Raw genomic sequence first — 14,487 nt, forward strand, 5'->3', positions numbered from 1 at the left:
TGAGGAGAAGCACGGAGAGGGGGAAGAAGGAGAACAGACGAGAAGAGTGTTGGAGAGGTTTGAGGGGGATGGAAAGAGGTCACAGTTGTAGTACGTTGACGGAAGCGGGGGAGGAGAAAGACGTTGCGACTGCGACACGAGACCAGAAGCTTGTCCAAGTGGCTGGTGCGTACCTATGAGAGAGAGAGAAGGGGTCCGGTTCAGGGTGTCCGTAAGGTAAGGTGAGGTCAAGGAATAGGGCCACCAGGCGAGAGTGTGAGAGACAGGATGACTGAGGGGGAGGTAGCTTGCCACCTGACGACACACAAACCGCGGGCACAGTGAGGGGAGTTGAGTTGGGTTGAGGAGAGGAGAAGGGCGAACTGAATGAGTGTGGTGTGTGTGTGTGTGGAAGTATGGGGTATAGATGGATGGGTGTAGGTAAGGTAGGTATGGGTGGTGTGTGTGAGTGAGTGAGTGAGTGAGTGGTGTGTGTATGTGCGTACCTATGGATGGATGTATGGTAGGCGGAGCTGGACAAGGTATCCGTAGCTCGCTAATAAGACGATGCGAGGTCAAGAGGTCGTCGTCTCAATGGGAGTAAAGAAGAGACGAGAGGGGGCCCGATCTGAAGAGGTGTTCCAATAAGGTACCTACCACACAAGTAAGGGCAGGGTACATAAGGCAATGATGGGATAGGGCGTAGTGGGAAAAGAGGCCCAGTTTGGGTCAGTTCCAGCAAGGCCAAGCAGGTCATGCATTGGAATATGGAGGTAAGTTACCTCGAGGTGAGGTAAAGTAAAAAGTGTGGTAGCAACGGGAGTGCTCCGTAATAATGCAGATGCAGTGTGCGCAGACTTGCAGAGAGAAAGAGACAGAGAGAGCACGCTCAAGGAGAGATGCAATGCAGTCGATATCCAGCTCCAGCAGCTGCTCCAGCTCCAACTCCAGCTTCCCCAGGCCAGGCCAGACCAGCCAGGTCCAGTCCAGTCCACCCAAGTCTCGGGCTCCTGTCTTCTCTTGGTCCAGTTGAGTTTGGGTTGAGTTGGTGTGTGCCTGTCTGTGTGCGCTGCAAGCCACACGAGCGGCATGCACTGTATGAACAGCACTAACCCCAGGCCAAGGGTACGCACGGAAGAACAAGCTAAGCCCTGGTTGGTTTTGGTCTCGGGGGGGCAGATGCCTGTCCCAGCCCACCTCAGTGCTCCTAGACCCGAAAGAGCACGGGCAGGTAGCACGGAACCTGGAGGTAAGGTATGCGCTGGAGGCCCTGTACCTGTCGAGGTCAACGGATTGTCAGGGACGGGAGTGTGCGCGCTGGTTGTGGATCAAGTCGACTAATATCGGTGGAGGGGACAAGTGGGCAGGTCCCAGTTGATCATCGTACGGGAGAGTGGGAACGCTTCGGGACGATGGAAGCACAACGGTGATGCTGAGATGGGGAGAAAAACCAAGACAACCTAAGAAAAAGGAAAAAGGGGGCCTCGGACGAGGTGAGGGGAAAACCATTCCCTGCCGACTGCCTTGTGGTGAAGGTAAAGAGTAGGGTAGGTATCTGTCTCTGTATTCGGACTTGTTTTCCCTCACTTCTACTCCGTGCCCCTCTCAAACTTCTGGTAAGGCCGAGGAGCATCCAAAGGAATGCCCGGATAGCAATGGTACCCTGGACCTCCAGCGTAGCAGCAAGGTGGTAGCCGGAAGGCTGCATCCAAGTTGCCTTGCAAGTCGTTGACTTGATGAAGCACAACAATGTTGAACAAGATATTGTTATGCAAAGACTGCCTTGAACATTCCAATGCACAGAACGCATCAAATATTGGCGATATTTGATGGCAACCTTCATGGCGAAGTGAAAGAAAAGTGCACCCATTTTCCGATCCACAGAATCGACCACTTGGTCGCCGCGCATGTATAGTGGGGTGTAGCAAATGCTGGGACTAGGAATGAAGAGCATCCAGACCGCCACTGGAGAAAGAGAGAAGTAACAATAAGAAGAGAATCAACGCGTTGACTGTGAACAGCACTTGCTGAAGTCTGCGGGATATCGTAGAGGGGACAAGGTCCTCCTGTTGGTCTGGCAAGACCTCTTTGCATTGAGGTTGCCCCAAGAAAGTAGCGATGTACACCTTGCACTGCTTGCTTGTTGAAGCAGGTAAAGGGGGAAGAAGGTACCCAATCACCTGCGAGATGTGTAAGAATCATGGAACGGCAGCTAGAACAAGGAGACACACTCTTTGCGTTTTTCTTTTCTTTCTGTGGCAGCTAGAGGGCTCCCCCCTTCCCGTCAAAGAGTTTTGAGTGGCCCAGGTGCAATTCAAGAGGGTGTGCAGCGGAAAGCGAGACGACGGTGTGGTAGGGCCCAAGAGAACAGCCTCGACACCCTTTGCAGGCCAAGGTACCTGCTTAGGTGGATAAATTTGCAGGGTGGCAGCAAGCGGGAGCCAGAATAGCCCAGACGACGAGGGCAGAAAAAGTGGAAAGATGGAAGGAAGTTATCCAAGAACTGCTACTAGAGAAATCCGGTTGCCAAGGTGAGGTATGGGCGTGGTGTTGTACTTCTCCATTGGTATTTCCGTACAGAGAACGGGTATGCAGGTACTTGGTGCAAGAGAATGGGGTTCCGCGAGTAGCAGGCCGAAAGTGGAAAAGACGTATAAGGGATGGCAGCTCTGGCAATGCAATAGTAGCTCGAGAGAAAGAAGAAGTGTAGCCGTTGTAAAGTCCGCCTGCCACTATATCTCATATGTGCGGGTGGTGTGCCAAGTTGAAATTTTACTATCTTCGTATCCAAGTAATGTAATAGGTGAAATGCTGGAAGGAAGATATCTCAGTCTCAAAATCCCCCAAACGCAATGTCGTCGAGCATGCAGGGCAGGACAAACAGGCTGGACGGAGGTGCCTGCCATGCCTGTCTCTCTGGCGGCACAGTGTGACCAAAGTGCCCGTCTCAAGCGGTGGATCCGAGCTAACCGTCCTTGGTCGATCGCAGGTACGTACTGCCTAGCATCTTCCCGATTCCCCACACTGTTCTCCAGGCAAATCCCCACCTTTTGCTCGATTCTACTGCCAATCAAAATTCAGGAAACACAGGGATGGGCGGACTAGCAAGGCCAGGCCGGGCCTGTCAGGGCTCAGGGGTTGTGGCTAGTGGGGCCGCCCGTCTGCAAGTGACCAACCAGATCATGTCCTCCAGGTCGTTGCTTCTTTGTTCACCCAACAGCAACTATGTAGAGCAGGAGCTGCCCCTTCAGATCGTGGGTTTCGGGGGCCAAGAGGGAAGGAAGCGGGGAAACAGAGCCTACCGGACTGGACTCTGGTTTCCATTATGACAGACAGATGGAATCGAAATTGGAAACAAGCCATCAAAGGTGCCTGGTGATAGGTCTTCGTTCCTACCTACTAACAGCATGCACACTACCTACGAAGTACATGGGAGCCTCTCGCGACGTCTTGGCTCCTCCCCGTCCATCCGAATCCATGGTGGCACCTCGACGGGGACATCTTGTTTCCACCTCAGCGCTTCCTCTTTCATTTGCTATCTTTCTCGCTAGTTCATGACTGGACCTCTGTTCGTACATCGATGCTACCTCGGTCTGCATCATTACATACGCATCAAATCCTCACTACTTCGTCGTGCTCCGGCCGAGACCTCGATATACAGTAGACTCGGGCGACAAGTCGCGGCAGACGCAAACAATACCGTATCCATATTGATACCTCGCTACTCCGTTCTTAATCAAGACCAGCCTCGACGACTAAGAAGCTTCCCGGATAAAGCGGGTTGCACTGCCATCTGCTATGGTCAATCCTTCATCCGCGTCTGCAGAAAATGATGGCACTTGCGCATAAGATTCTTTCGAGTACTACAACTACAAATCACCTCAATCACCACCACCCCGCTCATGACATGCCATGCCTGCAGAGAAGCGTTGTGTGATACGTCTGCATAGTACGCCCATGTACCCCAGTCGACGGCGGCACACGCATATACTTCATATATTCGCCAGCGCGACGTACTTCCTACATTACATTGAAGGTTTTGTCTCTATATATTCCGGCGCTACCGTCATGTTTGCACATCCGATGTTCCCTTCGGCCCACCATTCTTCCGTTGCCCGGGGGGGGGATCTGAGGGCTAAGAACAACTTCTAAAGATGCGACTATCATTCAGCGAAACTATACTATAGAAACAACTAGGAAAACCAGCGTGAGCGAGGAACGAGCTTTTCCGGATCGCCGACATGGATACTACCTGCGGTCAGAGTGGTCCCCGACGATGCCGTTAACACTGCAGCTTTCTTCTTGCATGCTTTCCCTCAGCCTCCGGGCATGAAGTGGCCATCTGACCTCTATGCGGCTGTAACAGGCTGAGCCCATTCGCCCATCGCCGATCCTCCAACCTTTAGCGGCTTTTCGCCCCTTGATCAACATATGGCCAAGTCCAACTTCGGTCAGCGGTGGCATAGCGCTGCAATCAGGAGGAGCATATTCGAACCACCAGCAAGTCGAGCCAGCCAACCGGTTGACTGCATCCATCGTCCTAAGTGCCCAAGAACATCTGGTGGTCTCGCCGTTGCAGGGTCTCACCCTTCTGCTACTTGGCCTAGGCCGCGGACGTACGTGAGACACAGTCGTGATCCAAACACGTCTGTTTCTTGAACGCAACATAGAGCACGCGCCATCATGTCCGGGAACACTTTGTACGGCAGCGGGAGCCACGGTCGATGTTCGCATGGCGATGTCCCTGGAAAGTTTGGAGGTTTGCCGTTGAAAGTTGCAAGGGTGGCTGTAATTCTGCAGCTTGCCATCGGTCCTCATCCCTCACCACCCCGCACTAGATCCATGTTCTACGAATGTCCGTGGGCTCACGTTCCGATACAAACAAGGCGACAAGGTACAAGGAAACGTCTTTCAGTCTACGCCACTTAATATCAGTATGAGACGCCTCGAAGTTGCTGAGACCCTGTTCCACAAGTATCAGCTGAAGAGGAGTCAAGGTCCCAAGTGCCATGATGCGAGAAATCTGGAGCCACGGCCGCTACTACCGGCAAAGGGGGAGAGGACTACGACCCACGAGATGACGGACCAGCTTTTGCACTGAGTATCGCCGGTCAATGACCTATAGGAGACTATAACTACCTACCATCTCTGATGCCAAAGGGAGGCACCACTAGAGGCAAAGGTGCATGTGCAGATGCAGGCAGAAGGTTTGGCGATGAAGGTCTGGGTTCAGGGCACTTCTCCGAGACCGAGGAGGGGTAAGGATCTGTGGAGTAAACGGGCTGCTGCAGCATGTCACGCGCGCCATCCTCAAGCTAACCTCCTTCATCTTCAAAGGCTTCTTCGATTTGACTGTCTCACTGACCTCACAGTGGCATCATCCAGACTCTAGGCGTATGGCACGGGTCGGAGCTTTCGATATCGAATCAGATGTAAACCCAGGTAAGCAGTATTGGCGACGATGAAGGAACGCACTGCCGGCAACCGGTGGGCGGAGACAATGTCTGGTGCGTCTTTGAGATAAATGCGACCACGGATGAGGTTCCGCCTCTAGGCCGACGCACTACTAGATGCGCAGAATCACGCATTTCGATTCCATCGACCAGCTATGAGGAGAATATGAACGCATCAGACATTGAAGGGTTTCCTTTGGCCATTTGAATACCTTTCTACTCCTGAAATGCAGCTTGTCTATCAACCACACCCTGGTAAGAGTGAGACTGAGCGTCACGCTTCAGTTTTGGACGATGCGCCGAGCTTGAGACCTAGCAACCCGACCTATATCACGTATACGAAGATGACGAGATATACCCAGGTATTCTCTGCAGTTGATAGGATGATCTGGTGGTCTACAAATGCGACCATCAAAGACGGCAACGAAACGCAACGTACCGCACCGTCACTGGAGATCGACGACACCGATGGAGGGCGAAAGTCAAAATCAGCCAGGGGGCTTTACCCCGGATTATCATCTTGTCATTAAACTCAACCGTGAGCGGCTGCTGCAACGGCTCCCCAAGAAGCCAGAAGTCAAAAAGTGGCCAGAAAAACGTCTGAGCGGACGTCAAACATTCACAACCTGGGAGCACCTATCCGTACGCGGATCTTGAAGGGAATCATCTGGAAGTTTGACCTTGGAATGTTGGGTTTCTTCGAAGTTGCTGCCCACCAAGCGGCGCTACTGCAACTAAAGACGGATACTTAGGGTCTCCAAGATCGGTCCTCTCCTGGCCCACCTGGCGCGACCGCAACTGTTCCGCTCTTGCATCTGGTCTGCCTCAGATTACAGTGTAAGTCGGCATCAATACCATGGGTTGCTGTTCGTACCTAATTCTGTACTGCGATATTGTAGCGACGTCAACAGGGGCCTGCCAATCGTTTTCTAGGGGGCACTGGGGGTACTCGGTGCGGAGGCAGAGACGGGACAGGCATGCACCCGGCAGACTGGCATGATGATGAGGAGATGCGGCACGAGATCAGCGGAAGTCAAGGAACCTAAACTTGACCGAGCAGAAAAGACGAGCCAGGAATTCGGTGGGCCGTTGACCTCCTGAGGCCTGTTTAAGGAGAGAAAGAGGGGTGGGAAACAAGGCGGAGATAGCCGTTCTGATGAGGTACGGCAGACGAAAGGGCGTGAACGTTAAAACCACTCTCAGAATTGCTCAACCGTGGGACGTCAAGACGCAAAAGAGTTGAGGGGTTTCGATGATTCGATGAGGGGTTCCTGTACGGAAACGACCACCCCCGGCCCCCCGCCCTGATCCGCTGCAGCAACCCTTGGTTGGGGCCAGAGTCCAATCAGGACGAGGGCAATAGGGAAAACCCTCCGCCAACCCTGCTGGGCCTGCGCATTTCGTTACGACGGATACTGATCTCGAACGCGGCTGGCTAGGGTTTAGCAGGCCATGGATGATCTTTACTCGCATTGTCGACGGCATTTGTCTGAATTCTGCAATCTGACTTGACGCCGCCGGTGGTAGGGTTGTGCGCAACAGGCCCTCATAGGCTCGCCCAGATCGTCATCCATCTAGACCTAGACCGGCCCCGGCTCGGAACTTGACTTTTTTTCTTTTCTTTACGTTCGAGGCGACGCAGCCCATTCCGGGTCAGTGAGGCATCATATCCGACCGAACACGAGGCTCAGCGATAGCGGTTTGCGAGGTAGGTCTCGGACCAGGTCATTCATTATCTGTGCACGCCTCGACGATGCGAGGCTGGCGTAACCCTACGTAGACGTGGACGAGGCTGCGATGAAGGAATAGCAGTGTACGCTTTTGGTAGTGGGTATTGTCTCCGTCACCGGGTTGAAGCCGGATGAAACGTTTCTCTTTAATTATACAGCAGTTCTACAGGTATCGTGCGCCTCCTCGATATCTTATTGTTTCGTCATTCTGAGAAGTGTTTGGGAACCACTTCTGGACAGTCTTCCTCATATCGCATTCGAGCGTGCTACTGTTTATGCCGCGGTCGCCTCGGGTCCCTTTTGGGACTTGAGCTTCTCCTCAAACTTTGCAAATTCTTGGATGGCAATCTCCTCCTCCTGGTCGAGGATCTGCTCGACGGACTTGACCTCCTCAATCTGGATATGCCAACGTCAGCACGTATGTTCTACGGTTATTCGGGAGGCGCTTTGCAGGAAATCTCCAGGAAACCTCCCAAGAACCACAGATGTTGAGCCAACTTACATAATGCATCAGCATGCTCTCAATACCATTCTTCAACGTCACGGTGCTAGAATCGCACGTCCGGCACGCACCGCGAAGCTTCAGCAGCACGGTACCCTCGTCCGTGAACCCGCGGAACTCGATATCGCCGCCGTCCTCCTGGATAGCGGGCCGTATCCTCGTCTCGAGAAGCTCCTTGATCATGCCGACGACCTCGCTGTCGTTCTCATCGTACGCCAAACTATCGGGCTCCTCGGGGGCGCCGTCGGCGGCCGCACCGGCACCGCCTTCCTTGTCTGCCGAGACGGTGACGATGGTCTGGCCCGAGGTGATAGCCTCGGTGATGAGGGCGAAGATCTCCGGGCGGATGTGTGCCCAGTTGGCGTCGGGGGATTTGTTGACGGTGATGAAGTCGGCGCCGTAGAAGACCGAGGTGACGCCGTCAATGTTCATGAGCTGGGCGGCGAGCGGGGACGGGTAGGGCGGCGCGATGGTGGAGCGCGGGTTGAGGTACTCGATGAAGGGGGTGGAGAGGGTGTCGGGGAGGATGCGGTGGTTCGGGAGGAACTTTACGGCGTCTGGGTTGGGCGTGTTTTCGGTCTGGATGAAGATTGTGCGGGCGGCGCCGGTGCGGGCGGCAAAGGGGGATTGTCGCTGGAGGGATTGTTGGTGTCGACTTGTCGTTGTCGTCGGGCGGCGTTGTGATGTTTGGTTGTTTTGGAGGAAGCCGGTGTGTACGCTGGCGAAGGATCGCGATTGTGAGGGTCTGGAGGTGGCGAGCCTCGATGTGCGCGCGACGGCGCGGAGGGCCGTCCTCGTTGCTCTGTACGATGACATTGTGGCGAAAGATTTAATGTGTTTGGTGGCCGTCGGGGTCTCTCCGATCCGATGATTCGTCGCTATCGTCGTTGTTGACCGAATATACAATGTCGAGGGCGAAGGTTTTTGGTCGTCCAAGAGTGAGGAGAAAAGTCGTAAATGTTGTGGGAAGATGTATTGTCGAAAATGTTGATTATTCAGACGTATCCGTACAAATTTACCAAACCTCACACCTCGGCATTACATCCGGTGACGGAACCTTTGAATTTTGACAGCAGGCAAATTACAGCGCGAGGAAAAAGGTTGACAAAACTGGAAAGAGCTTTCCACTTTTTTTGCACATGTCTCTCAATTCCGAGGCGTTGCATTACCAATCATCGAAGCTCTCTGCGGGAATTGGTCAGTTTTGGGCCCTGTCCTTTCTTGGGGGGTCAGGGTCAGTGAACGGTGGACGGTGGGCCACTCAGTCAGTGCCAGGGGGGGGTTCGGACAGCTGGAGAAGAATGACGCAGAAAACTGCCACTCATGGAACCCCTCGGGTTGGTCCGTGGAATTCCCGATTTTCCATGAAGTAAATGCTTTTGTGGGGAGCTCGGGGACAGCTAAGGTAAGTTATTTTGGCGGTCAAGGGGGCTGTTCACCGCCCAAGGTTTTGAGGAACCAAGGTATTATGGAGGAAAACGCCCCGCCGGAAAATCGTCAAACGGACAGACGGCAGAAAAAAGTTTCGAAAAGGAGCCCAAAGCAGAGAAGTCTCTCGCAACCCAACTGGCAGAAAAAAAGGAAAGAAGACAGAAAGGAAAAAAAAAAAGGAACGCGGGGTTATCGTTACTCAAAGCGTCCAACGACGTTATCTCGATCCTTGACCACCTTACATTACCTACCTATCCGTACCCTGAATCGCAAAGGCTTGTCCTTACCCTTGTCTCTAGGCAGCACTTTATCCGTATTTACTCTTTTTTTTTTTTTCCTTTTCGGAGAGCGAGAGAGCAACCATTGAACATCGACGCAACATACCCGACAACGGAGAGCAACTTCCCAGCTAGCAAACGGACACTCTCCCACGACACTCGTTCTTCGCCCAGCGACAACCTCCTCCAACCCCCCCCCCCCCCCCCCCCCCCCCCCCCCCCCCCCCCCCCCCCCCCCCCCCCCCCCCCCACCCCCCCCCCCCCCCCCCCCCCCCCGCCCCCCCCCCCCCCCACCCCCCCCCCCCCCCCCCCCCCCCCCCCCCCCCCCCCCCCCCTTCCCTTCGCCCTCTCCAGAACCGAGAAACAGTCGACCGAACCGCCGGCTTCCCTACTCCTCCTCCTCCTCCCAAGATGTCAATCCCAGACGACACCTCCACCATCGCCGCCCCCCCGACATCCCCCAAACGCGCCGCACAAGACGACCTAGCAACCGGACCCGAGTCCCGACCCCCCGCCGCGAAACGGTCCCGCGCAACGAGCCCCTCGCAACAAGACGACGACGACGACGGCGAGGCAAAGACGAGGGCTACGACGGCGGCGATGGCGAATGCGTCACTGACGGCGGGTGAAGGCGAGGGTGAGCCGGGTGACGGTGACGGTTCAGCAGCAGCAGCAGCAGCTCCCACGGCGCAAACGACACAGACACGACCCGCGGCAGGAGCAGCAGCAGACGAGACGACAACACAGCCTCCCCCGTCCGCGCCAAAGACAAAGATGTGTGGCGTATGCCACGAAAAAGAGGGAAAATACAAGTGCACGCGCTGCGCATTACCATTGTACGTACTTTTTTCACAATCATGCTCGAGTCTGTTCCATGGCGTTTTCTTCAAAAGTACTCATTCTTCATTATACGTGGTTTGTTTCTCGTTATATACATTATCTGTACTGACTTGCGGGCTTCCCCTTTCTCCCCTCCAGCTGCTCCGTCCCGTGTAACAAAACGCACCGCGAGAACCACCCGCCCGATCCCGAACCGGCGCCGAAACCCGCCTCGGGCGCCATCGAGCCCCCCGCGCCGAGCGGCGGTGCCGCCGCCGCAAGCGACCCAAGGAACCCCTTCAGCGTCCTCGACGACTCGGACCAGCTCCGGTACCTCTTCCGACGGTACCCGACGCTGCAGGCGCGACTCCTCGAGATCTTCGCCGCCACGGAGCCGCCGCCGGAACTGCAGTCCACGGGGAGCAGCCTCAACGACATGATGAAGGCGCGGGCTCTGGCGGCCGCGAACCCGAAAAAGGAGCAGTGGACGCACGACGTCGGGATCCGCAAGGGGAAAGAGGCGCTGCGGAGGGCCAGGGCCGCCGACGGCGAGGACGGCGAGGGCGTGAGGGAGTACGTCGAGCTCATCAACCACCTCATGTCGCAGGCGAGCGCGGCGGCCGAGGCGGAAGAGGTGATTAGGAAACAGGCGGCTGAGAAGGATGCCGAGCTGATTAGACGCCTCATGACGGAGGACCGCGGGTGAGAGGGCGTTTTGTGGTTTTGGATTGGGTTATGGTATGATTAAGGCGGGCGGCCTGCGTGTATTATGCGGCGGCCCTGTGTTGGGTAAGGCGTACGTATACACGCGTTCGACCGCGAGTGTGCTGCAAAACCGCGCCGTGTATGCATAGACGGTATCGATCATCAGGTAAGGGTCCTATTTACTCCCTTGAGAAAAATTTTCTTTCGGAGCTCAGTGGTTGACTTTGAATCGCGCAAAGAATCCGCTCTTGGGCGACCTCAAGGCGGTGTCGGACGGTGGGCTGTTGTCCCGGGAGTGGTTTTCTTCCCGCCCGTGTCTGGTGAGGGCTCCGAGTTTATGCTTCAGAGCCCATATGGAATCCGCCTTGCGCAGCGACGGCTTCGTCTTCGGCTGCGGCTGCGCTTCGTCGCTTTGGGTCCAGTCCACGCGGTGCTCATAGGGGTTGTGATCCGCCGCCTCGGGATCATCAAGATGATATGGTGAAGAAGCACCAGATTCAAAGGGGAGGAGAATGTCGCCGGTTGTAGCCCGCCTGGCAGATCTGGTGTGGTCAATCTCACCGGCCCGGCCAACACCCAGCGGTCCTTCAATGGTGTGTCTGTGGTGGTTACGGTCACGGTGCGCGCGGGAGCTGCCCAGCTCAGCCATTTCCGGAATCTGTTCGTGGGTGATGGGGGCGCGGTCCTGATGCCTCTCGCGGTGGCCTTGGGCAATCCTGAGGGCCGTCCTCGACAGCTTGCGAACGAGACCCTTGCTGTCCGACGTCTCGGTCGTCGTTGTGCGCGAGAACTGCGCCGCGGCGAACTGTGGGATGAAGCGGTGCTTGTCACCGTCAGAGCCTTTGCGTTTCGAAGACGAGTCCTTTCCGCCAGACTTGGAGCTGCGGGTGTCTGCGTCGGACGTCTTGGACTTTGACCTTGCGGAGCTGCCAGAGTCCACTCTCTCCTTGGTTGGCTTTACGGTTGGCTGCGCAGGTCTGGTGGTGGTGGTGGTGGACTGGCCGGGCTTGAGTGACCCTTGATCGAGATACTCCCTAGCCAAGCTTGCATGCTGTGGGTGACCATCTTGTAGCCCGTTGAGGGCTGGAGCTGGTGCTGCCGGTTTGGACGGCTCGGTGGCCTCCGCCCTGGCTCTCCTTCTCTTCTCGGCGTGAAGCTTCTGATCGGCAAGGACTTTGACGAGTTTTTGAGACAGTTCCTCGGGGTCGAAGGGCATCGGCTGCGAGCACCGCTGTCTCGGCCGAGGAGGGGCGATTGGCTTGATGGGCTGAGCTGCCGCCGCCGTCGGCTGATCACGAGGGTAGCTCATGTTGTATAACATGTTGATCGCTGAAATGGAAACTACTCCACCGATACTCGGGATCAAGGTTCCAACTAGAGATTCGAATCTTTGAAATTCCGGAATGAATGTGAATGACGAGGCTCAGTGCCGAGTTTGTTAGAAAACAAGACGTAGTCGCAAAAAGCGTTTCCGGACGGAGGGCGCTTTTTATGTATGAATGGAGATGCTCCAGTGGATAATTGAGTGAACTGAGAGAACGCGGGGGTGGGTTGATCGCCAGAGCAAGTCGGGTCGGGTAGTTAAGGTTGTTTGTTTCCTGGCAGGGGTAGTAGTCATGTAGGTAACATCCGTTGCCAAAAAAGAGGCTTGCTTTCCTTTGACGTGAACGCCCGGTTGAGAACGCCCCTGTGGATGAGAGAGAAAAAAGATAGATGAAGAAGGATCTACAGTTGGAAAGTTGAATGACCCTTGGGTTCAACAGCGGTCTCGGGGTGTCCTGGGGTTATGTATATGTCATACGACCGGGACGTAGGAACCGGACAAGCAAGCAAGCAGCACGCGGGCTCAATCCAAGGCTCAAGCGAGCGAGATGCACCACCGTCCGTCTGGACCAAGGCGGGTGAAGTGGGTCGCAGAGCTCTTCTTCCTTTCGCGGTTCCAAGGGTCCTGTCGTCCTGTCGGCGATTGGGAACGTCCCAGGCGCTGGACCTGCGTTTTTGGGGGCTATTGGTGCGTGCGTGTCGTGCGTGCCGGAGTGCGGCGGTTGGAAGGTGGTGAATAACGTCGGGCAAGGTGTCTGTGTATGTGTGTGCGTATGTGTGTGATGTGAGGCACGCAAAGGTCGATTAAACAGAGACAAGTAACAGTGACAGAAGAGACAAGAGACAGCAAAATAAAATAATAAAAAAAGGCGGAAAAGATGCAAGAGAAGATGTCGGCGGTGGTGTGCGTCGCTAGTCCCGCAGGGTCCCAGACAATATGTACCTCACGGGGACAAACTTCAGACCTGCCACCAAGCGTGCTATTTCCTCTCTGTGTCTTTCTCTTTTATGCCTCTCCGTATGCGCGCGTGGTGACGGCGAGACAGAGAATGGGACGGGAGCCTGGTCTGGCTGAACTCGGACGACGGAGGGTGTGGCTTTTGTGGGTGGTGTCTGGCGCAACAAGGATTTGGAGAGACAACACACTCGACTTTGCGTGGTGTTTGTGTGTGTGTGTGAGAAATGCGAGGGCGATCTAGCGAAAGACCGAGGAAAGAGATGAGAGACCAGAGAAGGCTGAAGAGACAAGAAAAAGTGACTGAGAGGGAGAAGTGGTCGGTAGCGAGAAGAGACGGGCTTTGCGAAGGGGGTATGGGAAGGTGAAGAATTAAAAAACCACAAGGGGGGCTTCACGGATGTCTTGAGAGACACGAGCGTTCCATAGGTTGCATTTTTAGACACCTCTGATGGTATTTAATGGCTTGAGGGACCGACTGGTTCTGGTCATGGTCATGGCCCGGTGTGGATGGGAATGAATGCATGGGGGTTGGATTGGAGACCATTTGCATCCATTTAGACCAAAGGCAGACAAGTACTCGGAATCTCAGGGGATACCATAATTCTTAGTCCATACCGTCAGCATGGAAAAGCATTCTCGAACGGCTTCATGCTTGGAAAGCTTTACTTTGCACTCTCCATTCTGGAGCCTTTCGGGATTGCAGTTAAAGCAGGTGGGGTTTGGGAAATACAACCGCCTCCATCACGCATCACGCATCGCGCCGCTTATTTGGCTTCAGGTACTAGGCTTCAAAAGATCCCTCGCCTTGCCTCACTGAGCTGTAAGACGGGGAATTGGACCTTTAACCAGCCCACCTCGCCTTACTATCCTCAGTAACCTTACCTGACGGAGACTTGTACCTTACCTTAAGCGGCGAGGATGGGGACTCGAGGGCCCTGGACACTTCGTTCTCTGAGGGTTGCCCACCTTTTCTTTACGCTTGTCGGCACGCAGCGCATGGGACAGACAAGCTATCAAACCTGCATACCACCGCCAGTCTCCTGGACCCATTCTTTCTTTCCTGTACTTCCCCTTCCCTGTCCCTTTCCTTCTCTCGGCGGCACCAATCAACCCTGCGTCTGAGGTGTTGTATCAACATGTTCAGCGTGACGACCTCCTGCTGTACGAATAGCCGACTTCTCCGTACTAGTCCGATGTGATTTCATTAGAATATCGGCCCTAGCCTGTGGGCGAGTAAGGGCGCGCATGAACTGGGGTGCCGGGAGACCACCACCACCAGCTAGCCCGAACCATTCCTTATTCGACCAAG

At 55.1% G+C, this 14,487-nt stretch overlaps 6 protein-coding genes across 6 annotated transcripts; 3 read left to right on the top strand and 3 right to left on the bottom strand.

Annotated features, from left to right (window-relative positions):
* Nucleotides 1-4,662: 4,662 nt before the first annotated feature.
* On the top strand, nt 4,663-5,241 carry CLUP02_00822 (uncharacterized protein; the record flags this gene model as incomplete). Its single annotated transcript, XM_049279868.1, has 2 exons — nt 4,663-4,873; nt 5,105-5,241. 2 exons carry the CDS (start codon nt 4,663-4,665, stop codon nt 5,239-5,241), a joined length of 348 nt encoding a protein of 115 aa, XP_049135825.1.
* A 1,016-nt stretch (nt 5,242-6,257) lies between these two features.
* On the bottom strand, nt 6,258-7,165 carry CLUP02_00823 (uncharacterized protein; the record flags this gene model as incomplete). Its single annotated transcript, XM_049279869.1, has 4 exons — nt 6,258-6,423; nt 6,486-6,585; nt 6,647-6,985; nt 7,108-7,165. The coding sequence occupies 4 exons, from the start codon at nt 7,163-7,165 to the stop codon at nt 6,258-6,260; spliced, it is 663 nt and encodes a 220-aa protein (XP_049135826.1).
* A 270-nt stretch (nt 7,166-7,435) lies between these two features.
* On the bottom strand, nt 7,436-8,989 carry CLUP02_00824 (uncharacterized protein; the record flags this gene model as incomplete). The annotated part of the gene is made up of 4 exons (XM_049279870.1): nt 7,436-7,558; nt 7,665-8,695; nt 8,834-8,924; nt 8,954-8,989. 4 exons carry the CDS (start codon nt 8,987-8,989, stop codon nt 7,436-7,438), a joined length of 1,281 nt encoding a protein of 426 aa, XP_049135827.1.
* Nucleotides 8,990-9,784: 795 nt separating this feature from the next.
* Nucleotides 9,785-10,898, top strand: CLUP02_00825 (HIT zinc finger; the record flags this gene model as incomplete). The annotated part of the gene is made up of 2 exons (XM_049279871.1): nt 9,785-10,209; nt 10,352-10,898. The coding sequence occupies 2 exons, from the start codon at nt 9,785-9,787 to the stop codon at nt 10,896-10,898; spliced, it is 972 nt and encodes a 323-aa protein (XP_049135828.1).
* Nucleotides 10,899-11,108: 210 nt separating this feature from the next.
* CLUP02_00826 (uncharacterized protein) lies at nt 11,109-12,218 on the bottom strand (the record flags this gene model as incomplete). Its single annotated transcript, XM_049279872.1, has 1 exon — nt 11,109-12,218. One exon carries the CDS (start codon nt 12,216-12,218, stop codon nt 11,109-11,111), a length of 1,110 nt encoding a protein of 369 aa, XP_049135829.1.
* A 1,408-nt stretch (nt 12,219-13,626) lies between these two features.
* Nucleotides 13,627-14,349, top strand: CLUP02_00827 (uncharacterized protein; the record flags this gene model as incomplete). The annotated part of the gene is made up of 3 exons (XM_049279873.1): nt 13,627-13,668; nt 13,737-14,050; nt 14,172-14,349. The coding sequence occupies 3 exons, from the start codon at nt 13,627-13,629 to the stop codon at nt 14,347-14,349; spliced, it is 534 nt and encodes a 177-aa protein (XP_049135830.1).
* Nucleotides 14,350-14,487: the final 138 nt, after the last annotated feature.

This window comes from Colletotrichum lupini, chromosome 1 (genome assembly GCF_023278565.1).
Source record: "Colletotrichum lupini chromosome 1, complete sequence".
In the NCBI taxonomy this organism is placed as follows: Eukaryota; Fungi; Ascomycota; class Sordariomycetes; order Glomerellales; family Glomerellaceae; genus Colletotrichum; species Colletotrichum lupini.